Source organism: Gobio gobio, assembly GCF_949357685.1.
Source record: "Gobio gobio genome assembly, chromosome: 18".
In the NCBI taxonomy this organism is placed as follows: Eukaryota; Metazoa; Chordata; class Actinopteri; order Cypriniformes; family Gobionidae; genus Gobio; species Gobio gobio.
In genome coordinates this window covers 36,104,900-36,132,845 of record NC_137111.1, presented here as the reverse complement: position 1 = coordinate 36,132,845, position 27,946 = coordinate 36,104,900, and the positions used below count along the sequence as shown (strand labels likewise).

Here is a 27,946-nt window from a genome sequence, read left to right as displayed (position 1 = left end):
GACAACATTTTGTGCTTTATCGTGCATTTAAGGTGAATTTTAAAAAGCTAATATCTTTCTAAAACTGCCACAGACTGAGAAGGCGCATTCCTTTTATTGTAATGTTTTGTCTTCCTCTTTTCTTCTCTAATCTCAGTCCTAAAGCCTAGATGTTGTGGTCTCAGATCCGTGAGTATCGGGACGCGGATTACTCCGCTGTGAGGACCTTATACTCCACTGGGTTCAGAGAGCATGCTGGAAATGTGTACCTTCTGGTCCTGAAGCAGCCATGGACTCAAGCTGTGCTGTGTGGAGTCTTCCTTCTCATCTATATCCTCTCGAGCTCATTTCTGACCTGCATTATGGGTGTCGGTGGGGTTATGTTTGCTGGTCGGATGGCAGTACAGTATATTTTTGAACAGGGTATTCAGCTTGGGCTCAATGAGGATCTGTTGGACATCGGGAAATCCTACATGCAGACTGGCAGCAGGAGCTGCTTTTGGGTGGCAGAACTGAAAGGGTCTATTGTCGGAACGGTGGGCATTTGGCCCTGTGTGGAGGAGACAGGTGCTTGGGAACTGAAAAGGATCTCTGTGAAAAGGGAGTTTCGGGGTCGTGGCCTTGCAAAAGCTCTTTGTAAATCAGCCCTGGAATTTGTTGCCAGACATGATGTGAAGAGGGTGGTGCTTTTCACCTCTATGGTCCAAACCGATGCTTGTAAGCTGTATGACAGCATTGGGTTTAAAAAAGAGGAGGAGTTTGTCTGGCCATCACTTCCTGCCAGGCTGATCAATTTCATGGTGTTTAAATATGCACACAGCCGGACAGGTTGTGTTATGTAATGCTAAAATGAAAAAGAAAAGTTGTTTTCATCTTTCAAGGTCCCGTTGGTGGATTTTGTTTTGTAAATAGCCTATCTAATCATCATTTTACAGAACAGTAGAATGTGAATGTTTACATCTGTTTATAAAGATACATTACAAGATAGGCTACAGTGCACGTTGGTATCCCGTTTGTTTGTATAATTTAAGCATTAAAGGCACAAACCCCATGTTGTTTGTTGTAAAACTTATTAGATGTGGTAAATTATTATCTAACATAAAATTAACCTTCCATGAATTAACTCTTTCCCCGCCCTTGACGGAATTTTCCGCCTTTCCGTGTTTTCACTGTTATACGGTAGGGGGCGCTATTACAAATTTTAGTCTCTGACAAAAACGTGATTTTGTCAGCTTTTGCTCAAAATGTTGCTTTTTTTAATGAAACTTACCCACATCCAAGTGTTGATAAAAAAGAAATGTATGAAGCTAGAATAAAATGGTTTTTTATTTTATTTTTTAGAAGCAGGCTCTGATGCTCTTTCTTTTGCTATAGCTATTGCATGTTCAAATATTCATACAACAAAACATTCTGGGAGCCATGACCTTTTTGTGAAAATTATCAAAAACGCTGGCGGTGGCTGGCAACTTTATAAAAATATAAAAATAAAAAAACGCTGGTGGGAAAGTTCAATGCTCATTCAATCCTGTTAGGCTACTAGCCCTAAATACAAACGAATTTTTGACATAGTTTAGGGTAGAAAATCAATTGAAACCCTGTTATTACAACCCTGTTGCCTTTCTAGCATTTCTATATTTAATCTGGATTATATAACTCAGTTCTATTTTCACTGAGCCTGTTGAAAAAACGTGAATGTCATTAGAATGGATTTTTGACGATCTGAATGAGCTTCAGGCCCTATTTTGTACCTTTTGTCGAGGTAAGTGCCAAACATCCCATTAGGCTCCCATTCGAAGCGGTGTATTTTTATTTTTATTTTTTATTTTTATTTATTTTTTTAATTCAAAAATTGCACAGTTAACATGAGCATACACACATTAAAATAACATATTGTGCAGTTTCCAACATTGCAAGTTTTTTTTTTTTTTTTTTTTTTTAACATAAACAAAAAATAAATAAAAGACTCACAACATATACAACCAGGGGAAGTACAGACTTACAAAAATATATCAAATTGCTTACACACCTTCACAGTTTTTGTTGCCTTTTGATTAAGAGAATACTTTATCGTGTTGATATATTGCTTGACCTCAATGTTAAAAGCAATAAAAGATGTTTTGGAATGCGCAAACTTACATTTATGAATGTAAAATTTTGCCAAGAGAATAATGAGATTAATAATGAAAGTTTCATTAGGCCTAGACTTAGTTCTGTTGAGGTCATACAAGCCGAAAAGAACATCCTTCCTATACAACTTGAAATCTTTCTCAATTTTTTTTACAATAAAATTACAAATGTCAGACCAGAAACTCTGGACAAAAGGGCAGTGCCAAAACAAGTGGGTAACTGTTTCAATACTCATAGAGCAGAAAGTGCACCTTACATCAATGTCTTTTTTAAATTTTTTAACAATATGATCATTAGATGGGTAGAACTTATGTATTATTTTAAACGATATTTCTCTAATTTTGTTGGTCAGTAAATATCGGTTGGGTAAGAGCCAGACATTCTTCCAGTCAATGTTTTGCACAAATTTATTCCAGTATGGAACCACATTCGAAGCGGTGTGGCGCTCCGCTCCCGCTGTGTGTGACGTAGCGCCTCAGGAAGTAGCTGTCATACCCACATTGTAAGGGAATAGACACAACACGCTTAGTAAGAACAGCACCTAAACATCACGGTAAGTCCAAATGCATGGTTTGAAATAAAGAGCATGAAAGAACCGTTCAATGGCCACACATCCTCTATTTGTTTTTGCGATTGTAACTACTAATCATTCTCATTTGAGGGATGTAGCGGCTGTAGTATTATAGGCGGTGGCTGATCAATGCAAGGATTGATGGTCTTGCTGGCGATGCGTTCAACCTACCAAACAAATGTATTGTTTTTACTATTCACTACTACAGCGTTTACTTAAATTTACAATTAAGATTGTATTATTCTGTAATATTTATTCATTTATTTGTTTATTTATTCATGGGGGAGGGGACAGACAGACCAGGCAGGTGCTTGATCAGTTTATGATCCCTGCACAGCACAGAAAATAAGCAAGTGTACGCATTCACACTACTTTCATACTCATTTTATACAGTAGTTTAATTATTCTTTCATTTATACTCAAAGTAGTCATTACGTGTACCTCCAGAAACTGCTATTTTATCTACTATCTTCATTTAAGTAGGATAATGATTTATTCTTTGTATAATTGTACAATTTATATAAATACTATTTATCTGTGAATATATTGTGAAATTTATACACATATAAATAAATATGTGTTATAAATAAATGAGTATAGCCTCTCTCTCTCTCTCTCTTTCTATCTATCTATCTATCCATCTATATATATATATATATATATATATATATATATATATATATATATATATATATATATATATATATATATATGAAATTATAATTTTCGGATTATCACTTTAGTCTTTAGTTTTATTAGTTGTTTTTATAATTATAATAAGATATTATTAATTAATTAAACATCAAATTAGGTTTAATCAGTTCTATTTAATTTTGGGAACAGTTTTGTCCAAAGTATAGTACACCTCAATATTATAATAATAAAATAAAATGTTACAGAGAGTCTCGCACCAGTGTTAAGGGATAATTAAAGGGATAGTTAACCCAAAAACGAAAATTGTCATCATTTACTCACCCGCAATTTGTTCCAAACCTGTATTATTAAAATAACCTGAGTTATTTTTTTCTTCTGCTGAACACAAAAGAAGATATTTTGAAGAATGCTGTAACCAAACATTGAATTCCATAGTATGGGAAAAAAAACTCGATAGTCAATGGCTGTAGTGTCAACTGTATTCTTCAAAATATCTTCTTTTGTGTTCAACAAGAAAGAAACTCATATAGGTTTGGAACAACTTGAGGGTGAGTGAATGATGACAGAATTTTCCTTTTGGATGAACCTTTAAGCTAAGTGTTTATAAGTGAACAACCTCTTGTGTCAGATGCAGTTTTTTTAATTGAAACTTTTATGTTTTCCTCCTCATATTGTTATTCTTTATATCCTTACTGTCCCTATGTGTTGTATCTTCTGCATTTCCAAGTAATCAAGCCTCATTCCCCACCAAATCCCCTACCTCCCATGCTTATAGAAGGCAACAGTGCCCATCCACCTTTTCAGCAGCGAATGTAATGTAGAAGCATGTGAAGTATTTTTTTCTATTCATTTTTCACAGGGATTTAAAAAAGTTTGCATTAAAGCATTATAAGCCATGAATCAACCAGCTACGATGTGAATCACAACATTACAAACTTTTATCTGAAGCAAAATCATTAGAAAATTGGACAAAAAGACAAAGGTACAAGGCTGTGTACTTTAATGAGGGAAAGAACCACAATCCCATAAATCATTGCAAACGGCATAATCAGATTAAAGACAATGATGAAATATAAAACTATTCATTTTTGATTATAGAAAGAATATATTTGAACATGACCAACTTAAGTGTGTCATATGTGGTGCTTCATGAGAGTGCAGCTTTTTTGATGCAATTTGCTCCCTGTGGCTCTCTGAGGAATTCCACTGTTAAACAGGATTATTTTTAAAACGAGCTGAAATAATGCGAACATATAGCTTCAACAAAAGTCAAGACCATTTACTGAACTCACAGTAGCCCTGTCTTGAAATGTTTATAAGTTATCGTTAAAAGAAACAAATTGAGTTTTTACTTCTGAAACTCAACTGTTGCACTCAATTCCTAAAGCCTGATAGAGCACTGTCTGTCACTGATACAGATGAGAGGCACTGTTTCATAGAGTGTTCAGAGAAGAGAAGCTGTCATTGTGTGATTTATTTATACATTGTCTGCATGTCTGCTCAGATTGACTGACAATTGCTTACTGGTTTTTGTGAGCACAATGTTTTCAACTGTGCACCTGCCCCTTCTAACTGTATAACAGTGAACAGCGAGTATGTTGCAAACATCAGCATTTGCTTTATGTGCAGAATGTGTAATACAGAAATAAGCCCCCAGGGATTCATTGCAGTTGTCGTTTAAAAAGAGTGTTAATCCTGTCGGTGTGTGTTTGTTTGTTAGTCTGCCGAGGTTGTGCACACCTCTCCTGACTGAACTCACTCTTGTGTCCGGCTTTATATTGGATGCTGCCTGCGTCACATTTTAATAGGGCTGGAGAGGAACAGAGAGGCTGAATAGAGACCTGCTGCCTTAAACACAGTCTTAAATGCCAAGCGTTCAAACATTTGTGTGTGAATGGATTCCATTTAGGGAATGTTATGGCAAAAATTAATTCATTGACATCACTAATAAGAGACAAACCATTTTCCAATTGTCTTTATAAAGATTTATTTTTCTTGCAAGAAAGAGCCACGGTCAGTGTAGCCATCCGAGGCTGCCTTGAGTGTGAACTGCTAAAACAAAGGAAAGCACAAACTTTTATACCCTCAATGTTTTAACAAACCCCCCCCAGTAATTTTCCATACATCTGGCGAAACCCACTGAAGGTTTCGCCTTGAGCAAGAGGTGAGACAATACACAAATGGTCCTTCATCTGTAACAAAGCATGTTAATTACATATACAGGTTTTGGGAAAACCCTGCCCAGACAGAGTATCACCTACTCCTAATCAGCATAACTATTTAAACGCATAGATGCTAGCCAGGAACTCCAATTCCAAGAGCCATAAAAGATAAAAGGGGCAACGTATGGGCTCCCACAGGTGGGGCCTCTTTGATCTGACTCATTTAAAACACAATAGAGAAAACAGGTCTGGAAGATTAAATCTTCTGTGATAAAATTTTTCCCCAACAGGAACCATAGTAGAAAAGAGTACTGTTAAGCCAGTGATCACCTCCGTACAAAGCCGTACATGGCCTTTAGTAATCCAGTGATTAATATGGAAATGATAATGTACCGCAGCTAGTCATTATCACAAAATAAATCCAAACAGGGTGATCAGGGCTCTCTTGCATCACCCTGAAGGAGTTTATTTGGCATTAAGGAAGTACATTATCCTGGTTTTTACACTGTTACTTACCAAATAAATAAATAAACTGACATAAATATTTGAGTTTAAATTATTCAGTTTGGCGTGGCAGCCACGACGTGATGAGACTCTGGCATGGCGGCCACAACGTGACGAGACTGGTGTGGCGTCCATTATGGCTGGCAACTCTGCCGTGGCAGCAATGAAGGCTGGTGACTCTGCCATGGCAGCCATGACGGCTAGAGACTCAGGCATGGCGGCCATGACGGATGGAGGCTTTGCTGTGGCGGCCATAATGGCTAGAGTCTCTGCCATGACGGCTGGATACTCTGGCGTGGTGGCCATGACGGCTGGAGACTCTGGTATGGCGGCCATGACAGCTTAAGACTTTGCTGTGGGGGCCATAATGGCTAGAGCCTCTGCCATGACGGCTGGATACTCTGGCGTGGTGGCCATGATGGCCGGAGACGCTGGTATGGTGGCCATGAAGGCAGAAGACTTTGCTGTGGCGGCCATGGTGGCTGGTGATTCTGCCGTGGCGGCCATGACGGCTGGAGACTCAGGCATGGCGGCCATGACGGATGGAGAATTTGCTGTGGCGACCATAATGGCTAGTGGCAGCCATATTGGCTAGAGACTCTGCCATGACGGCTGGATACTCTGGCGTGGTGGCCATGACGGCTGGAGACTCTGGTATGGCGGCCATGACAGCTTAAGACTTTGCTGTGGCAGCCATATTGGCTAGAGACTCTGCCATGACGGCTGGATACTCTGGCGTGGTGGCCATGACGGCCGGAGACGCTGGTATGGTGGCCATGAAGGCAGAAGACTTTGCTGTGGCGGCCATAATGGCTAGAGCCTCTGCCATGAAAGCTAGGTACTCTGGCGTGGTGGCCATGACGGCTGGAGACTATGGTATGGAGGCCATGACAGCTGAAGACTTTGCTGTGATGGCCATGAAGGCTGGAGACTCTGCCATGGCAGTCATGATGACTGGAGACTCTGCTGTGGCGGCCAGGACGGATGGAGACTTTGCTGTGGTGGCCATAGTGGCTAGAGACTCTGCCATGACGGCTGGATACTCTGGCGTGGTGGCCATGATGGCTGGAGATGCTGGTATTGCAGCCATGACGGCTGAAGACTTTGCTGTGGCGGCCATAATGGCTAGAGCCTCTGCCATGAAGGCTAGATACTCTGGCGTGGTGGCCATGACGGCTGGAGACTCTGGTATGGAGGCCATGACAGCTGAAGACTTTGCTGTGATGGCCATGATGGCTGGAGACTCTGCCGTGGCGGCCATGATGGTTGGAGATTCTGGTGTGGCGGCCATGACGGCTGGGTCCACATCACCATATACCACCTCACTCATGGTGAAGGAGGAACCACTCATTGAGAGCACCAGCTCAGCAAAATCAATAAATCTCCCTCGAGGACCATAAATGGAAAAAGCAATCTTGTTTTTTTAAAGGGTTAGTTCAACCAAAAATTCCTTCATTAATTACTCACCCCCATGTAGTTCCAAACTTGTTAGACTTTTAAGATCTTTTTAATGAAATCTGAGAGCTTTATGTCCCTCCATTGACAGCCGACCCAAGTACCACTTTCAAGACCCAGAAAGGGAGTAAAGACCAGGGCTTAAAAATGGAAAAAAAATATCAATCGGTTCACTCCGAGCAAAATCGATATTTTAACGTTTCCGTTTTTGCGTTCCTCATTAAACATTACTATTCCGAAAATGGTTTGATTTGAAAAAATAACGGTTAATAACGTTATTATAATTTAGCCTATACTTTAAACAAATATGTATAAATAAAGACTTATTTTCACTCAATAATAATATAACGCATGATAATTAAACTTGAATATTTATTTCATAACATTTTTAAAACCACAACAGAAATACATGCATTAATTACAAAGCATAAACAGCGGGACAAATATTGACCTGTTTTAATGGAGCGGAAAGTGGCCCTCTATATGCCTATTCTTTTCAGAAGAGTGATAACATTCTTTGTACATAACTTTTTTTTCAGCACGACTTGTTTTAAAAATTGCATGAATAAAGAATAAATAAACTGGATAACCATTGCTCTTTTAATGCACTGTCAACTGGAAATTTCAAAGCAAACACTGCGCAACACATCTTTGCATCACATAATCAAATTCAGTCAGCTAATAAAGCTTGACCATTTAATACGAAGCATCAACCTTCTATATAGAAAACATTGACCTGTATTGGCAATCTGAAAGACTATAGGAAAAAATGTTTGATAGATGCTAGTAACCTACTTGGATAGGCTTAAACGAAATCCACAAACTAGCCTAAATCAGACTATTTGAGCTTAAAGTCCGTACTATTTATTTAAACGTACGAAAAGGATGTCCTACAATACCTGCGCTTTCATTGTAGACCTCAGTGGGGAAAGAAATGTCTACTTGAGGCATGAAAATGCGCGCTCTACACTGACTTGCGTACCGGTAGATTCATAGATGCAGGGCCGGCTCTAGCTCTTTGGTTGCCCTAGGCGAGATTGAGTTTTGCGCCCCCCCCCCCCCCCCCCCTCTAATTGTTAAGCCCACCGGCAACTATAGTTGCCAGTGTATAGTTGTCATTTTCCTTCTGTAAGTATTTTTCTAGATATTATCCATGTTTTATATCTTAATGACACACAAGCAGACAACCAAATAAAGGATTTCAAGAAAAAAAAAATATATTAACTTCCTTCCTGTCACATGAGACTGCCAACTTCCTACCCCTACTTCCAGGGAGCACAACGAAGGCAAACCCTCCCAAAGAAAGGTCATTTTCATGTTACTAATAAGTATTTTTTGTTGACATATATATATCAACATAATCATGAAGGTCTCTAGAATCATCCAAACAAAACACATCTTACAACAGATCTATAGTTTTTAGTATACTTAGTCAAACATAATAAATTTGATTATGAATAAAGATTGATCTGTTGAAAGCAGTTATTTTGAGTTAGATGCTAAATGTTCTCCTCTTATTCATATTTGACATTGAAGGGGTGCATACAACATATTTGCCCACCGGCACCTATAGTTGCCACAGATTCAAATACGATTTTCAAGAAAAAATACAAAAACCTGGGGAAAATAAATGCAGAACATAACATTCAGAAAAAATTGGGCACATATGGGTTAAGTATTTATAAAAACTATATAAACAAAAATGCTCCTATTGTTACTCCAAGACTTAAAAAGCTAATTATGGCTTAAATGATACACTCTAATAAATTGCACATACAAAAATGCTACAAAGAAAGTTGGAGGATATTTAACAAATTATGACTCAAACTATGGATGAACAAACAAAAATGCTTTTATAGTCACTCCAACACTTAATCAAGAAAGTTAAGACTTGAAGGATCAACTGCAATAAATTGGTCATACACAAATGCTAGAAAGAATGTTCAAGGATATTTACCAAATATTAACTCCATAAACTGTGCAAAAACTCTCTTAAGCACCTGTAAAGACACTTAAGCAAATTATGACCCATAAACTGGATTAACTATACCCTCTACAAACAAAAGTGCTATTATGGATACACTGTACTTACCACTACAAAATTAAAATATATAAGTTCTTGTAGCTCTATGCCTATCTTAAATAATAAAAGATGAACAGTTGTTTCTGGCATTTCTATTCACCTTCAAAATTGACGCAGCATTAAAATTTGGCTCGTCTGGATTTCCTTATTGTCAGTGAAATGCGTAGTAATATGTAGATAACTAGCTAGCTAGTGATAGCTTAGTGACAGCAATAAAACGTCCAATGCCGTCCAATATTAGTTGATAATATCGATAATACGAAGTAAATTTATTTCGTTTGACACCTTTATGGCTGAGATGAGAAGACTTACCTCTATACTGGGCTTTCTTTTGATCATCTGCCTTTCTCTTTTTCCGTCCCTGTGTACTCGAGGGTTTAGACCGCTTCATTTTTGAAGAACGTGCCAGTGCTGAGCACTTGCCTGACATAACGCCTGTACTAGACAATATTCACTTTCAATTCAATCTAATAATCAGGTTAAGTAATTAAACGTGCGGCTGAGGGGGCGCCCAAGGATGATCATGTTTAATAAACAGTATGTTTTATTTAGCTTGTTTTAATTCTATGCTTAATGGGAAGTAAGTTTAAGGGCGCCACTAGAGGGCGCCTGGCTGCGCCCCCAACACATTTGTCGCCCTAGGCAACCGCCTAGCTCGCCTATAGCAAACGCCGGCCCTGCATAGATGACTGGTGCGCGGGCATTTCACTCACGCTTGATCCGTCAACGTCACATGCTGTACTACTCTATTCATTATTGGTCACTGCCAAATTAAAATATTAAAGAGAATGATAAAATAACGTTATTAACCGGTTAATGGTCATTTCAAATTAACGTTTCTGTTCAGAACGATTCAAATTGATTTTGATTTCGTTTTCGTTTTTGTTCCTCTTAAAATTTCGTTCGTTTCCAGTTTTCGTTTTCGTTCCTTGAACCGGTTCAGAGCCCTGGTAAAGACATTATAAAAGCAATCCATGTGACTCCAGTTGTTTAACATCATGATTTCTAGAACATTCAAGATTTCAGTGGTTCAGATTTCATTTGTGTTCTGAAGATGAATGTCTTACGGGTTTGGAACAACATGAGGGTGAGTAATTAATGACGGAATTTTCAGTTTTGGCTGAACTATCCCTTTTACTGTTCATGGAGTCCTGCATAATAAAAGAAAATCAAAGCACTGTTATGGTAGTGAGTCTGATGAGCAAGGTCCAAAACAGTCATCCTGAGTGAGGAGGAAGAGGTATATTGCTGCTAGATCCATACTAATGGTCAGTCGTTCTGTCACGGGTGTAGCAGGGAAAAGTAGGCAGACTTTTGTGGCTGCTCAAATCACATGAGCATCTACAATACGAAAGCAAAACAGTCAAATGCATTTGACCATCTCTGGAAGTGGTCAAAAGTGGACAAGCTCAAAACATTTTAGACCCTGTTTACACCTGTATTTAGCATCATCCACTTGTGATCCTATTGACCAAAACGCATCTTAATACCAGGTGTAAACAGGGCCAAGGAGAGGTGAGGATCTTTAGCAAGCAGTCTTTATTCAATGAACACATAAATACAAAAGTAATCCAAACCAGGAGCCGATAGCAATAATCCAAACAAGATGAGATAGTAAACACTGGAGTCACAACAGCTTTACAATGATGTGTAAAGACAACAATGACATTTACACACTAAGGCCACATCAACATGAAGCCAGAGCTTTCCCTATCCAATCTTTTTTTTCCCTCGTCTGTCTCAAGAAACATGTGCGTACACACAAAACCATTGAAACCGACTCAAAACGATGTAGTATACATGCCAGACCAGTATGTGGTGCTGTAATTCTGCCACAGAAATACACTAAAAACAGAGAAGAAGAGTTGTGGCTCGAAGGGGTATAGCAACGGTCGGAAGTGAGGCAAAATCTCACGATAAAATAACAATAAATTTGCTACTTACCAGATTGTGTTTTATTAATGCCTACACCTACCCCAACCCTAAACCTACCCTTACAGTAATGCAAATACAGTAATTAAATGAAGCAATATTTATGTGCGCATGCCCAGTGGCCGTAGCTGTATCCCTTTTATTGTGCGGGACGTGGTGTGATGACATCATTTCACAAAATATACGGATTGTCTGTACACACGGAAACGCAATGGAGTCGTTTTCAGATTTATCCACTCTGGAACCCGGTTTAAAAAAATACCGGTTTCAGGCTCCTAAAATGCTTGATCAGTCCGCACGAAATGCTGATAAGATACAAAATGTATACGTATACATTTAGACAGCTAAACGCGTCTCTGTGTATTTATACACAAAGGTATAAATACACTGAGTAACAAGATAATGAGGATCAGGTGTGTATGAGGAGTAACCATAGAGACTAACAAGGGTAACTATAGAAACAAGGTACAACAGGACCCAAACCTGTGTGAAAACTATACACAGTAAGACAAAAGAATATCAAAATAAAAGTCCTTGAACAAAAACACTGGTGAGAAGGCAGGTGCATTTGACAACACTTTTTAAATAGCTTCACCAGTGTTATTTTAGTATTATGTATATATTATTATAGTATTTCGTTTTAGTTATCAATAATAACACTGAGCTACACTGTAAATCATACACTATAAATAATAACTTTAGTCATCCTCTGTTATTAGGCCTTATTGCAAAGTATGTATATGTTAGAAGACCGGGGAAAGCTTCTCTGTTTGTTTTTAATCGCTCAAAGAGTATTACATATTAAATATGTTAGTTTGACCATTATTCAGTGTTGGAGGGCTTTAGGACCCAGTTTTGTCTCATTCGCTCTCCTGCAGAAGGCAGCGCAGACATTAGCGCAGTTGCACTGCTCTCACACACTCACCTACCAGCACAGATCCACCAGCCAGACTTGCACACACACACACACCTCACATTCTAACTAATTTAATGCTGGGATCATTCTGACAATTCACATGTTAGCTGGTTCATCCGAGATCAGACATCCAGCAGCTCCTCCTCTGGTGTCTCTCCTGTGTCCTCTCTGGGGTTCAGTCTGTGCCTCTGCTGGAGCTGAACGTATGGACAAAGGTTTGAATGATGAGAGTTAGGTGGAGATAGAAAAAGGCAGACAGAGAGATAGGGAGACAGTGGCTTGGGGGTTGAAAAGACTGCGCTGGTTGCTGAAGCAAGGCAAGGAACCGTTGTCAACAGCGACGCAGGAGCAGCATGTCTCAGATGAAAAGATACACTTACAGCAGGGTGAGTGACATACAGTAGACACTCTTTCTGTCACACACATACTGTCTGTCTGTCTGTCTGTCTGTCTGTCTGTCTGTCTGCCACCCTATAACACCTACATTTGAATACATGCTTCTTTTTTAATTGTAGAATTAGTATGTTCTGTGCAGTGATGAGCAGGTGTATATAGTTGCACTCAGTGTGGACATGCAGGTGTTGTAGCATGTGTCAGGCAAGAGCATGCGTGGGCTCAGTCAGTGTTCTGGAATTTGTAAGGGTCAGCTTTTAGCTAAAATGCAATAGATTGTAGCAATCAGTGTGTGTGTGTGTGTGTGTGTGTGTGTGTGTGTGTGTGTGTGTGTGTGTGTGTGTGTGTGTGTGTGTGTGTGTGTGTGTGTGTGTGTGTGTGTGTGTGTGTGTGTGTGTGTGTGTGTGTGTGTGTGTGTGTGTGTGTGTGTGTGTGTGTTTGTATGTATGAGCTTTTTGCTGCAGGCCAGTAATGGAACAGTGCAATTTTTTGGCACATTTGCTGAGTAACACAGCAAGAAAAAAAGAAAGAAAAAAGACAAGACATGCTCAGATTGATGTCATCTAAAATGTTGCAGATTAATCCTCAAATATGTTTACTGTTTGACTAAAAGCATTTTGTTAAATCATATTGAATTAGATTTTTAACTTGATTCCAGTCCAAATCCTAATATTAAAACTGAACCAAAGCCTTTCCTGTAGCTCAACTTCAGTCTCTCAAGCTGACATGGTTAAATGTAGTAATAACTTCCTGTCTAGATCTCCAGACATAAATCTTATGCTCTTTTCCTGTATAAAAAATTAGACAGCAATATGAACATAAAACCCCAGTTTAAATGGACTGTTAGTGAATAGTAATGCATCACCACAAGGATAGTAAAACCTGAAATCGTTTGCATTATGGGAAGCAGCCAGCGGTTCCCATGAGGAATACACATTAATAAACATACCAGATAAGTCTTAATTACAACCTAAATATGCAAAAAGGTTTGTGTGAGGAATGGATTAGGTTTAGGGTTAAAATCAATTAGTTCAGTATAAAAACAAGAGAGGTCAATAAGTCCCCACCATGATAGAAAAACAAATGTGTGTGTTTATTTATTCATGTGAACTTATTCTCTGAAACCTTGTTGGAGGTCTTAAAGTTACTCAAATATAGGCCTATATTTAATATTTACACTTTCACATTTTAATAAATGCGTGTGGAGAAAGATATGATGGACAACATAATTCATTCAGAAACAGAAAATGCATCAGGCAGTCTTATGTCTAGCACATGACAAATATATGAAAAAGCTCAACTGTTTAAGCTTCACAAGGAATTTCAAATTCAAATTCTTTGGCTATTACTTAAAGCGTTTTAACAAGCTTCACAAGATCCATACCAACAATGATACTCCTTAACCCACAGTTTTCAACCCCTACTGAGACAGTCAGTGACTTATTTCTGCTGAGTCATAAGTCAGTTTTCCGTAACTCCTGTCCTGTTCTCACAATGTATTATTCAGCTTAATCTTTCAGCATTAGTCAGCAATGTCATTACATTAAATCTATCTGTGTAATGAATGAATATGTCACCTTGCAGTGAGCTGCTGCCAGTGTACGGACAGGTCTGAGTTCTCCATTTGCGAAAAGGTCACATCTATCATTTGTGTTCTCTCTCTATTGTGACATTGTAACCTAATGTTCCCACATCTTCAGAGCATTTAGAGTTTACAATTAGAGTCAATAATAATACAAAAATCTGAAATATTGTTCATTAGCTTATGTGGCTGGTGCTTATTTTTAGTTTCAGCAATAAAACTCATTTTGGACCCCAGCCTCTGTGTGATTAGAGAGAGTTGAAATGACTAAATGGAAGTGAAATGGAGCAAGTCTCTCAGGATCAGCTGGTGTGTGTGTGTGTGTGTGTGTGTGTGTGTGTGTGTGTGTGTGTGTGTGTGTGTGTGTGTGTGTGTGTGTGTGTGTGTGTGTGTGTGTGTGTGTGTGTGTGTGTGTGTGTGTGTGTGTGTGTGTGTGTGTGTGTGTGTGTGTGTGTCCGTGCGTGCGTGCGTGTGTGTGTGTGTTTGCACACCATGACTGCAGGTAACAATGCTTCTGCTTCATTTGGAGTCTTCTGCAGTAAATATAAAGTCTGCGTCACAAACTTTTTTCAGCCTTGAGCTCTGGTCTGAGTGCTCCTAAATAACCCTCAATTGTCCTCTCAGACATGCAATCTGGAGGGCATTAGAGACTAGTTCAGATACCTAATGAGCCGTCTGCAAATGACTTCAACTCCCCCAGATTGTCTATTCAGTATAGTACAGTGTATTTGAAGTATTTTAACTTTAATTCACAAAATGTCATTGCATTTAATTACAAATTATACAGTTGGTTCGAATCTGATTGGCTGAGCTCAGCTGCCAATATACAAATCTGATTGGCTGGAGTGCCAATATACCTTCCTGGGACTTTTCACTGTTTGTGTCACTCCACTTGTCTGTGTTTGTGCGTACCAGACAGACTGTCAGTAAGTGTTTTAGTGATGGGGATTTTTTTTGTGACTCTACGGCAGTAATTTATTCATTCATTCAACCGATTCATTAAAAAATACGGATTCATTCCAGAACGAAACAAGTGAACTGCCTTTATTAGTCATTGAATGATTAATTCAACTGATTTGTTAAAAAACATGGGATGAAACAGGATTGAACAGTGTTGCAATGGTTCTGCTGGGACTTTGTTTGAAACTATTTTCATTGACGCAGCAAAAACAGACAAAGAAACTGACAGTATTGTGTATTAAAGGTAGAGTAGGCAATTTCTGTGGAAGTCTCAGGACCAAAAAATGTTCATCCAATCATTGCATTCGGTCCGAATGCAGTGATAGGATGTCCTACCTGTGAACATGTGTATTTCCATACCTCCGCACCTGCTCGCACATACATCACACGTCATCAGCGGGTTCCAGGCTATGCAGAGTTGTAGACAGACAGTCAGGGAGCGCCACAAACAAACAGCAGTCGCCTTTTAGTTACTCCTGAACAAAATTCAATGAGCTTTTGCTGCTTTCACGCCATGTTTTCATAATTACCATATTTAAGAGATGGCAACCCGTGACGTTCTACCCGGAGCTGTCCTTGGACTCGGAGCTATGCGTTTCTATGGCAACACTATTTATGCCGAAGTGAATCTGCCGCAGTCAGGTGGAACAAGTCAGTGCTCTTTAAAGGGATAGTTCACCCAAAAATGAAAATTAGCCCATAATTTACTCACTCTCAAGTCATCCTAGGTGTATATGACGAATACAGACGAATAAAATCTGAGTTATATTACAAAAGTCCAGGCTAATCCGAGCATTAGAATTGGATTTATAGTTGCTTTGTTTTTGAAGTCCATAAAAAGTGCATCTGCCCATCAAATAACGTGTTCCACGCGGCTCTGGGGTGTTAATAAAGGCCTTCTGAAGCGAATCGATGCGTTTGTGTAAGAAAAATATCAATATTTAAAACTTTATCAAGTAAACTTTCGGCCGACCGCCTTCCCAGTTCAATATATGGAAAAATTGTTGAAAGTTCCCCTGCCGATCGAAAGACTAACGCGACCAGGTAGGCTCGTCATGACGTCACGTACGCATCTTGAGTTTCACTTTCAACATTCAACACTTTTCCACAGAAGACGGTCGGCTGGAACTTTACTCGATAAAGTTTTAAATATGGATATTTTTCTTACACAAACGCATCAATTCGCTTCAGGAGGCCTTTATTAACACCCCGGAGCCGAGTGGAGCACGTTATTTGACAGACAGATGCACTTTTTATGGACCTCAAAAACAGAGCAACTATGAATCAAATTCTAATGCTTGGATTAGCCTGGACTTTTGTAATATAACTCAGATTTTATTCGTCTGAAAGAAGAATGTCATATACACCTAGGATGACTTGAGGGTGAGTAAATTATGGGCTAATTTTCATTTTTGGGTGAACTATCCCTTTAAGTTGTTTACGTTAATTATTGTAATGTTATGTGCTTTGAGACATGAGGTGATTTAACGCCGTCTCTCGTGACACTTTGCAGACTCTTCTCTGGCTGTGTGCGTTCATGTGTTTTGAAGGAGGCATGGCTTTGTTTGGAGATGCTCTGAAGGGAGGGTGGGATCTTATGCTTTCAAACTAAGCTAGCTTGCTATTGCTATTTCTAGCCTCTCCAAAGATACCTACCCTACCTTTTAAATGTAAATTTCTCAATATGAGCTTCTTGTATATTTATCTGATGTATAAAAACAGTATCACACAGTTTTGTTGCTCTAATATCATCTCAGAAATGTCCCAGCCATCGTTTTTCTAGTTTGTGATGTTTAGTAACAGAATTAGTAATGGAAGCTTGGATACGTCTTATCAACGGAAACCCTTTGGTATGCTTTAATTTTACTTTAATATCAAACTAAGTGACAAAATATCAAAACAAGTTATAGTTTCATTGCAAAAAATGATGTTAGAGATGTTACTAATGTCCTTTTAGACATTTTGCGCACTTATTTTTAACTCACTGGTCTCAAAGGTGATTTTTAGTTCATTTATGAAGTCAGTTCTCCTCAAGTTCAGACATGTGTCCTGAACATAATCCACTAACATTTGACAACCAGAAAGAGTCCAAATTCTTTTTGTCTTCAATTCAAATATTATATGTGTGTAGTTAATTAATTTGAAAGCTAAAAAAACATATTTTTGTGTGTGTGTGTGCTTGCTTGTACTGTATTTCCTTAAAAACCCAACAGGTATAATATATTGGATCTAATGCAATGACATTCAAACATTTTAAATGTGACTAAAGCGATCAAATATTTGGTAACACTTTATTTCAGTGGTCCACTTTAGACATTCTACTAGCTATAAATAACTAACTAGTAACTTTGCAACTACATGTCCACTACCAGTCATTACTGTCTGCTTGATATCTGCTAACTTTATTATGATGCTCCTCCAACAGACATTTTACTGACTATAAGTGAATTTGAGTCTGTCAACTTATTCTACTGATCCTAACCCTAACCTAGCAGTCTACATATACTCTAATGAGAGTTAGTTGACATGTAGTCGCAAATTAATGAGTGTTTGTTGCAAAGTTACTTACAGTTTGCAATGCATAATGTCTAAAGTGGTCTATCAAAATAAAGCGCTGTAAGCAAGAACGTCTGGGCTACCATTTTCTTTGATTTAATCATTCTTTGATTTAATAATTTAAGGTTTTTTCTCTCTCATCCTCAGACCACCAGCAGCGGCAGCAGCAGAATGAGTTCAGATGGAGGTGGGCGACCTGTTAAGGTGGGCTCACTAGTTGAGGTCATCGGTAAAGGTCATCGAGGTACCGTGGCATATATTGGAAACACCCTCTTTGCCTCTGGAAAATGGGTGGGAGTCATTCTAGAGGAACCTAAAGGGAAGAATGATGGAACTGTGCAGGGCAAACGATATTTCACCTGTCAGGAGAACCATGGGATATTTGTACGCCAATCGCAGGTACTCCCACACATGCTTGCTGCTTATAAACACTGACAGGTGAAACATGTTCAGTAAATGTTCTTGGAAACTGCTGTGACCTCTTGCAGATTCAGTTAGTAGAAGATTTGGCTGACACAACATCTCCTGACACGCCTGAAGCTGCCACCTCCAAAATGCTGAAACGAGGTAGGAAATCACGCACATATCTGCTTGCAACCATATTTTTCACGTGAAATTGTAATCCTCTCATTTTTATTTTTCCTTTTCAGAGATAATTGAAGGTCCAAAGTCAAACAAAGTGGTGAGTGAGGAAAGGGATCTAAACATATGTTCATATACTGTTTTCCATACAAACTCCAGTGGTCTTTTGGAAAGGTGTTTAGTCTTGCTTAGTCAGACTTTTACAGTTTATTCTGGCCAAGAAATGCCCACTCAAACAGGAAAGGACCGTCCAAACTCAAAAAGCCACCAATTATAGTTTGACTTTTTAAAGGCCAGACGAGTTTATCTGAAATACCACAATAATAGTCTGGTCTGTCACTGGCTCTACCAAAAATAGCAGAAACATTTGCAGAAATGTGTGTAGTTAGGCCCAGAACAATATTCATTGTTGTCACCTCTGACGACCTTGAAAGTTGCATATAATGCCAGCCAATCAGATTAGAGCTTACCATTTCATGTAGCTCTTGGCATGTTTCTGTGTAATATACAGTGTATTAAATGGTCTGTGGCTAGGCTGTGGTGTGTCATCTGATGCTAACTACTTTACGTTAAAAGCATTGCGAAATACCTCTCCTTTCCAGCAGAGGGGGATATAGTAACACTCACTGGCCACGAAATACTTCTCATCCTGTATCTGTGTCCCTTCTGATTTCAGGTCTAACATGAATTTAGCAAGCATGTCTTTGCACTTTGTAATTCCTCCCAGTCCCAACCAAAAAGCACACATATGGTCCTTCTCTTTATCACATCTCTTTTGAAAAAGATGTGTGCTTAATTCTACTGAATGTACTGTATTTCAAATCTTAAAGGGATATTCCACCCAAAAATAAACATCCTGTCATCATTTACTCACCCTTACGTTGTTCTGAACCTGTTTGGGAACACAAAAGAAGATATTTTGAATAATATGGGTAACCAAATGGGTTGCTGGTCCTCATTGACTTCCTTTGTATGAAATAAAACTACCATAGAAATCAATGGGGACCAGAAAATCATATATTCAAAATATGTTCCACTGAACAAAGAAACTCACGCAGGTTTAGAACAACTTGAGGGTTATTTTTGGGTGAACTATCCCTTTAAAAGTATATTTTAAAAAACTGTACGCAGATAGTATTATATTAATGAAATCAAAATGAAGTGTACTTAAAAAGAATACACTTTCATGACTATGTTTCCTAACACACACTTTAAAAAAAGTTCACTTTATATTAATGCCAAATTAAAGTTTTGCTTTAAAGTTTTAAATAATTTTAAATCATTACGGTTTAATACTAATTTGTTGTGCTTTAAACAACTATTTTACTTATTTTGATGTATTGACTAACATACTAATGCACAAGTAAAGTACTTGATTATAATTTTAACTGTTATTTGATATTACATGTAATATTTAAAACTATTTTAAAACAAACTGCAACTTCGTCATTAAAAATGTGTGATTACAACTATATCAAAATACATGACATACAAGTTTCAATAGAAATGACATTAAAGTAAATTTTAGTTTACCATAAATGTTTGTCACTACATTTGGCAGTACACTTTAATCATATTTCAAAGGCAGATTGATGAAATTACACATAAAGATGTACTTAAAGGTGCACTATGTAAACATTTTTCAGTAAAATATCCAAAAACCACTAGGCCAGTGTTATATATGTTGTTCAGTTGAGTACTTAAAATATCCCAAATGTTTTCAACTATTTCGCCACCTTGGAATTATTCTATCTGCATTCTGACTGGTTTGGAGATATTGAGCTTTAAAGTTTTTTGCCTTCCATTTGACTGTGTAGAAAAAAACTTTTTATTTTCTAAATAACTTAAAAAACAACATCACATAAGGTAAAGAAGTTGTCACAGAATAAGAATATGTGAATAACTAAATGTCAGATAGAACCTTATAATTCCAAGGGGACGATTTGTAAATTGTGAGAAAATTGCTATTTTAACCAAGGAACCGGGACGTGTGAGGACGTTGCCTGTCAATTGCGTCATATCTGCGTTACCCTCAGTTTCAGGTTTTATTTTGCAGAAACGCTTTACTCTTACTGCAGTGTGCAACGAGTGTCATAGCAGCCGCCGAGTGAATGCACAGAGTAACGTCTTAACATCATTTTCAACACACTCAGATGTATCTAATATGATAAACAGAGCTGCGTTACCTCATACTCATGACCGGAAAAGCGGAAGTGGCGCCGGCGACTGTGGCATAATAAAAGTCCCGCCGGCGACTGTGCCATAATAACAGTCCTGCTGCTCGTGAGGCATGTACAAGCGGCAACCTCCCGCAGTTTCTTTTGAAGCCAATACGGAAGTGACATATACTGCAATTCATCGACTGGCCGCTAGGGACAGGCTCCAGAAGGGAGCAGAATCTCATTGAGCCCCATTTTTAAAATGCCCAACTTTACAGCAGAATAAAACATGTTTACAGCCTGGTACAAATTGTGGTTTTGGTCTATACAGCTAATTTTGCCCTTCATGACAACTGTGAGGGGGGTGAATTTTTTTATAACTCATTCGTTTACTTTACATTATATAAAGCATTAAAGTTCTGCATAATTAAGGGCGTGGCCACTTCAAGTGACAGGTGGATAGCCATTTATCTGCTGTCTGTTAGTCATCGCGTCACTTCAGCTCCGCCCAAGTCCCGCCTTTTTGCCCATTTTCTGTTATCCGGGAGTGACGTGCGATGACGTGCTGCCAAGCTGGCAATGGCCATCTCGTCCATACTTTGCGCTTCAAAACTGCTCATCAGAATCCTATGGGTGACGTCACGGACACTACGTCCATATTCTTTTACAGTCTATGGGCATGTGTTCCGCTCTTCTTATTAACAATCACTCCAGCAGCCCTGCTCAGCTCCCAGAACACTCGGTCCAGCTCTGCTTCATACTACAGTAACGTTAATAATCGCATCCATGAACATGATTTCTGCCCGAGTCCTATCCCGATTCTTTTCCACCGGCTGTGAGGTGAAGACCACATGTACCAAGATTCTGCGCTCAAACGTGGCGTCATCAAACTACGCATTTGTTTTGAATAGGCGACCTCTAGTGGACGGAAATGTTACATAGTGCAGCTTTAAGTGGGTCAAAAAAGCACTCAAGTTCAACTACTGTAATTCCATGTAAAAGAAATTTAAACAATACTACGTAATTGTGATTGACATGCAGTCAAGTGTTCGAAAACATTACATTCAGTTCACACTTAAACATATTATTTATCTTTTTTTAAAATATGCTCAAGTTTACTTCTTTTTCACAAAGGGTCCTAAACCTGCCCTCACTAATACAAACATGCATGAACACAACCTGTCTGTTTTTTCATAGACTTTTTATAAGGTTTCTGTCTAAGATACAAAAAGATTATTGCACTGTTCGTGTGGAAATCTTGGGGTGTTTGCATGTGAGAGACATTCATGCTCATTACAAACACACTGACTTATCAAACTTTAATCTGTCACCTCTTCCTCCACCGTCTGAGTGTGCAGAGAGGAACCAAACCTAAAAAGGTGCTGCATGTTTCTCTAACCTCTGTTTCCAATGATAATACAGCTCTGCTGCCTGCATGGCATCACACAAACAGCACGTTGTCTGTGTATGTGTTCATGATGAGTGTTTGTAATTGTATCGTTTATGTTCATTTTATGTACATTTATTCATGTGTGCAAGTGCTTTGCTAGCTGGATGGCAGTGTTCTTCAGTGAATGACTGCTTTTAAATGTATTTCATGAATTAGCATGCTGAGTACAATGTGTTTATGTGTGCGAGACAGACCTAGTTACCATGTGAGTCAACAAATTTAACTTTACATTTTACAGTATAGTGCTTTTGGATGTGTCATAGTGCAGGTATTCACAATTACTTTGTTCCTGAGATTGAACATTTTAAAAATGAGTTGTGTCAGTTTGAATTAGGCTACTTAAAGTTTTAATGCATATTTATTTCTTTGTGTGAAAGCTGCACATCTACATTTCATAAAATACATAAAATTGAACCTCTACATGTATATTTATCTTGATTCACGAACAGTAGTATTTTCTGTGGATATACTACCATTAAAAAAAGTCTAAGACCACATTGAAAATCTGATATTCAAAATGTAGTTTTTACCTAGAAATAAGCAAAAATGTTGAGGATTTTAAATAATTTAAAGCAAAGAAATGGTATAAATAAGAAATATTGAAGATTCTGTGGCCAAAAGTGATGTCCAGAGGGGATTGATTTGGGGATTTTTGTTTTTAATTACCCTACAAGATTGAATAAACTATCAAAATATGAGGAAAATGTTTTATTTATTTTTTATTTTTTTAATATGAGGGAAGAGCAAAAAATTAAACTTGGTGAAGGTCTGTCAAAATTATTTGACAAAGAAGGGGCAAACTACAGCTGCAGGTTTTATTTTACTATGCGAATAAAATGCATACAAAACATAATGCAAACAGGAAAAGACATATTACAACATAATTGATTATTAATATTTTGTTTGTTCTCTCTTTTTTTTTTGCATGTGTTCATAATTTCTTTGTATGCCCAAAAAATATGTCTGCAAAATTCGGCATGTTTCATTGCATTATCACAAATAAAACAAGCACAACTATAGTTCTTAAAAATAACCTTTTTTTTTGTGTGTAAATTTTATAATCTAAAGAACTTTTTTGCATTGAAAAGGTTTATCTCCGAGATTCTTAATTGAACCATCAATGCCAATAAAGAAGCTTTATTTTTAAGAGTGTATGATATAAGACTATGTTTGTTGAAAGACTGAGAGATTGATTTCCTCTGCACTGCAGCCTGGCTTGGCATTAGCTGTCTTGTCATTAGGTCACCACTGAAATATTGAACTTGAAAGCCCTGTTTGCGCATCCCTGCATTTTCTTCTAAATGTCAGTGTTTGTGGGTAATGGTATTTATGAGGATATCTGGTTCAGGCTGTCAGTATTGATTTTTTGGAGCTCTTGCTATGAGGTTTAAGAAATGGACATTAATGGAGAAAAGAGCCTACGTTTAACTGGCTTATAACCTTCACTTCTTTAACATTACAACAGTGGTAACATCAATGAATTTAGCATGACTTTGGTAATAGAAACAGCTTGGTCAATATGGTATTTATTGGTATATTTTCTTACTTAAAGCTAAACCATAGTGAGTGTTAACCTTTTACTATTTTACCAATTTTACCGCACCCACCAATAATGAATGACTAAATTTTACAATGACAATTGACAATTATGAATGACCTTGGCAGAATTATGAATGACTAAAGAAACTCACAAATGCTGTGTAAGAACTGTGTTGAAATCCCATCCAAAATCATAATGCAAACAACAGTGCAGAAGTTAGCATCATATTTTTAAACGGTTATTATATTGCGATAACATTATATATATAATATCATAAATATTTAAAAATAGAATATTTATTATAGCAGTTATAAAATGTATAAATCAATATAACATTTTATATATTTACATTTATGCATTTGGCAGACGCATTAATATATACAAGAATATCTCAAGTACAGTGAATCGACATATGAACTACACACTGTAAGTAGACAGGTTCTGTGATGTATTCAAAAAAATTACAACAATTGCTTGATTACAGGAAGCCTGTTATTTAGTTTTAATTAGTACTATCTTACAACTAGAAAGTATCATGGAGCGAGACCTGATAAATGCAACCCAAAGATACAAGTACATCCCCCTCTCTGTTTTCTACTGCACATCACTTTTCTCTCTTGCAGAGCTGTAATGTGATACATCAATCTTTCTCCATCCTTCCCTACTCTGTTCTGTAATTGATCCGCATATAATGCTTTCACAAACCGCAGTAATGCATTTCAAACATACAGAAACACATTTCAAATCTTTTATAAAGAATCATGGGTACCACTAATGTTAACAAACGAGACCTTTTAAAGTGTTATCCACTTCACAATAAGGACCCACAATAAGGTTAATTAACATTAACTAACGATGAGCAATCTATTTGTTACAATGTTTATTAGTCTTTGTATCATTAGTTAATACAAATAGGTCTGTTCGCTGTTAGTTCATGTTAGCCCAGGTCCATTAAATAATATTAACAGATACAAATATTGATTTTAATAATGTATTAGTAAATGTTGAAATTACCTAAGAATAACTAAAAACTAAGAATGAAAATTTTTTTTAGAAGGAATTTTCATTGTTGGTTAATGTTACGCAACCAAAACCAACCCAGATCTCAGCTGACCTTTCTTTTTCTGGCTAACCAAACACTAGCCGTGACTCAGCCAAACAGATGCCTTTTCCTTTTTCTTTCTTTTGGTTGGCCAGAAAAACATCAGCGCTCAGCCTAATGCTGTTTGACACAAGACTGAAAACAACAACTCCAGAATCAAGCCAGAAGTGCCGAATGTGGTGTAAGCCAGATTTGTCCCTCTGTTGCTATCTGGATATTTGGCTACCTGTAGTTAAGTAATGGGTGGTTGGGTATCCTGTAGTTAGCTAATGGGTGCCTGTAGTTAACTAATGGGTGGCTGGCTACCTGTAGTTAACTAATGGCTACCTGTAGTTAACTTATATGTGTAGTTAATAAATGGGTACCTGTAGTTATCTAATGGGTGGCTGGCTACCTGTATTTAAAGGGTTAGTTCACCCAAAAATGAAAATTCTGTCATTAATTACTCACCCTCATGTCGTTCGACACCCGTCAGACCTCCGTTCATCTTCGGAACAGAAATTAAGATATTTTAGTTGAAATCTGATGGCTCTGAAAGTCCTCCATTGGCTCAATGGTACTCTACACTCTCAAGACCCTTAAAAGGTACTAAAGACGTCGTTACAAAGTCCATCTCACTACAGTGGTTCTACAATAACTTTATGAATCGGCGAAAATAGTTTTTGTGCGCAAAAAAACCCTAAATAACAACTTACATAGTGATGCCGATTTCAAAACAAAGCATCATGAAGCTTCGAAGCGTTATGAATCACTGAGCCGAATAATGATTCGGATCGCGTGTCAAACCGCCAAACTGCTGAAATTTGGCGATTCAAACCGCTGAATCGACTCAGTGATTCATAATGCTTCGAAGCTTCATGATTCTTTGTTTTGAAATCGTCATCACTATGTAAGTCGTTATTTAGGGTTTTTTTGCGCACAAAAACTATTGTCGCCGATTCATAAAGTTATTTTAGAACCACTGTAGTGAGATGGACTTTGTAACGACGTCTTTAGTGCCTTTTAAGGGTCTTGAGAGTGTAGAGTACCATTGAGCCAATGGAGGACTTTCAGAGGCATCAGATTTACACTAAAATATCTTAATTTCTGTTCAGAAGATGAACGGAGGTCTGACGGGTGTCGAACGACATGAGGGTAAGTAATTAATGACAAAATTTTCATTTTTCGGTGAACTAACCCTTTAACTAATGGCTACCTGTAGTTATCTAATGGGTATGTATAGTTAATTAATGGGTACATGTAGTTATCTAATGGGTGGCTGGCTACCTGTAGTTAACTAATGGGTATGTGTAGTTAATTAATGGGTACATGTAGTTATCTAATGGGTGGCTGGCTACCTGTAGTTAACTAATGGGTATGTGTAGTTAATTAATGGGTACCTGTAGTTAACTAATGGGTACCTGTAGTTAACTAATAGGTACATGTAAAGAACTAATGGGTGGCTGGGTACCTGTAGTTAACTAATGCGTATGTGTAGTTAACTAATGGGTGGCTGGGTACCTGTAGTTAACTAATGGGTATGTGTAGTTAACTAATGGGTGGCTGGGTATCTGTAGTTAACTAATGGGTACGTGTAGTTAACTAATGGGTGGCTGGCTACCTGTAGTTAACTAATGGGTACCTGTAGTTACGTAATGGGTGCCTGTAGTTAACTAATGGGTACCTGTAGTTAACTAATAGGTACATGTAAAGAACTAATGGGTGGCTGGGTACCTGTAGTTAACTAATGCGTATGTGTAGTTAACTAATGGGTGGCTGGGTACCTGTAGTTAACTAATGGGTATGTGTAGTTAACTAATGGGTGGCTGGGTATCTGTAGTTAACTAATGGGTACGTGTAGTTAACTAATGGGTGGCTGGCTACCTGTAGTTAACTAATGGGTACCTGTAGTTACGTAATGGGTGGCTGGGTGCCTGTAGTTAACTAATGTAGTTTAGTAATTGGTGGCTGGCTACCTGTAGTTAACTAATGGGTACCTGTAGTTATCTAATGGGTGGCTGGCTACCTGTAGTTAACTAATGGGTATGTGTAGTTAACTAATGGGTGGCTGGGCACCTGTAGTTAACTAATGGGTGGCTGGCTACCTTTAGTTAACTAATGGGTGGATGGGTTCCCGTAGTTAACTAATGGGTACCTGTAGTTAACTAGTGGGTACCTGTAGTTAACTAATGGGTACCTGTAGTTAACTAATGTTTGGCTGGGTACCTGTAGTTAACTAATAGGTACATGTAGTGAACCAATGGGTGGCTGGGCACCTGTAGTTAACTAATAGGTACGTGTAGTGAACCAATGGGTGGCTGGCTACCTGTAATTAACTAATGGGTATGTGTAGTTAACTAATGGGTACCTTTAGTTACGTAATGGGTACCTGTAGTTAACAAATGGGTACCTGTAGTTACGTAATGGGCACCTGTAGTTAACTAATGGGTACCTGTAGTTACGTAATGGGTGGCTGGGTACCTGTAGTTAACTAATGGGTAGCTGTAATTAACTAATGGGTACTTGTAGTTAACTAATGGGTGGCTGGCTACCTGTAGTTAACTAATGGGTATGTGTAGTTAATTAATGGGTACCTGTAGTTAACTAATGGGTGGCTGGCTACCTGTAGTTAACTAATGGGTATGTGTAGTTAATTAATGGGTACCTGTAGTTAACTAATGGGTACCTGTAGTTAACTAATAGGTACATGTAAAGAACTAATGGGTGGCTGGGTACCTGTAGTTAACTAATGGGTGTGTGTAGTTAACTAATGGGTGGCTGGGTACCTGTAGTTAACTAATGGGTATGTGTAGTTAACTAATGGGTGGCTGGGTACCTGTAGTTAACTAATGGGTATGTGTAGTTAACTAATGGGTGGCTGGCTACCTGTAGTTAACTAAAGGGTACCTGTAGTTACTTAATGGGTGGCTGGGTGCCTGTAGTTAACTAATGTAGTTTAGTAATTGGTGGCTGGCTACCTGTAGTTAACTAATGGGTACCTGTAGTTATCTAATGGGTGGCTGGCTACCTGTAGTTAACTAATGGGTATGTGTAGTTAACTAATGGGTGGCTGGGCACCTGTAGTTAACTAATGGGTGGCTGGCTACCTGTAGTTAACTAATGGGTGGCTGGCTACCTGTAGTTACTTAATGGGTGGCTGGGTGCCTGTAGTTAACTAATGTAGTTTAGTAATTGGTGGCTGGCTACCTGTAGTTAACTAATGGGTACCTGTAGTTATCTAATGGGTGGCTGGCTACCTG

General features: G+C 38.1%; 2 protein-coding genes across 2 annotated transcripts in view; both read left to right on the top strand.

Annotated features, from left to right (window-relative positions):
• Positions 1-149: 149 nt before the first annotated feature.
• On the top strand, positions 150-821 carry LOC307141820 (putative N-acetyltransferase camello; the record flags this gene model as incomplete). Its single annotated transcript, XM_079842273.1, has 1 exon — positions 150-821. One exon carries the CDS (start codon positions 150-152, stop codon positions 819-821), a length of 672 nt encoding a protein of 223 aa, XP_079698399.1.
• A 17,206-nt stretch (positions 822-18,027) lies between these two features.
• Positions 18,028-27,946, top strand: part of dctn1b (dynactin 1b) — a 29,781-nt gene continuing 19,862 nt past the window's right edge. Inside the window, exons 1-4 of the mRNA XM_079843276.1 lie at positions 18,028-18,273; positions 18,363-18,441; positions 18,525-18,556; positions 21,974-21,994. Of these exons, the coding sequence (XP_079699402.1) occupies positions 18,046-18,273; positions 18,363-18,441; positions 18,525-18,556; positions 21,974-21,994 (360 nt within the window). The 5' untranslated portion in view covers positions 18,028-18,045. The remainder of the gene's footprint in view (positions 18,274-18,362; positions 18,442-18,524; positions 18,557-21,973; positions 21,995-27,946) is intronic.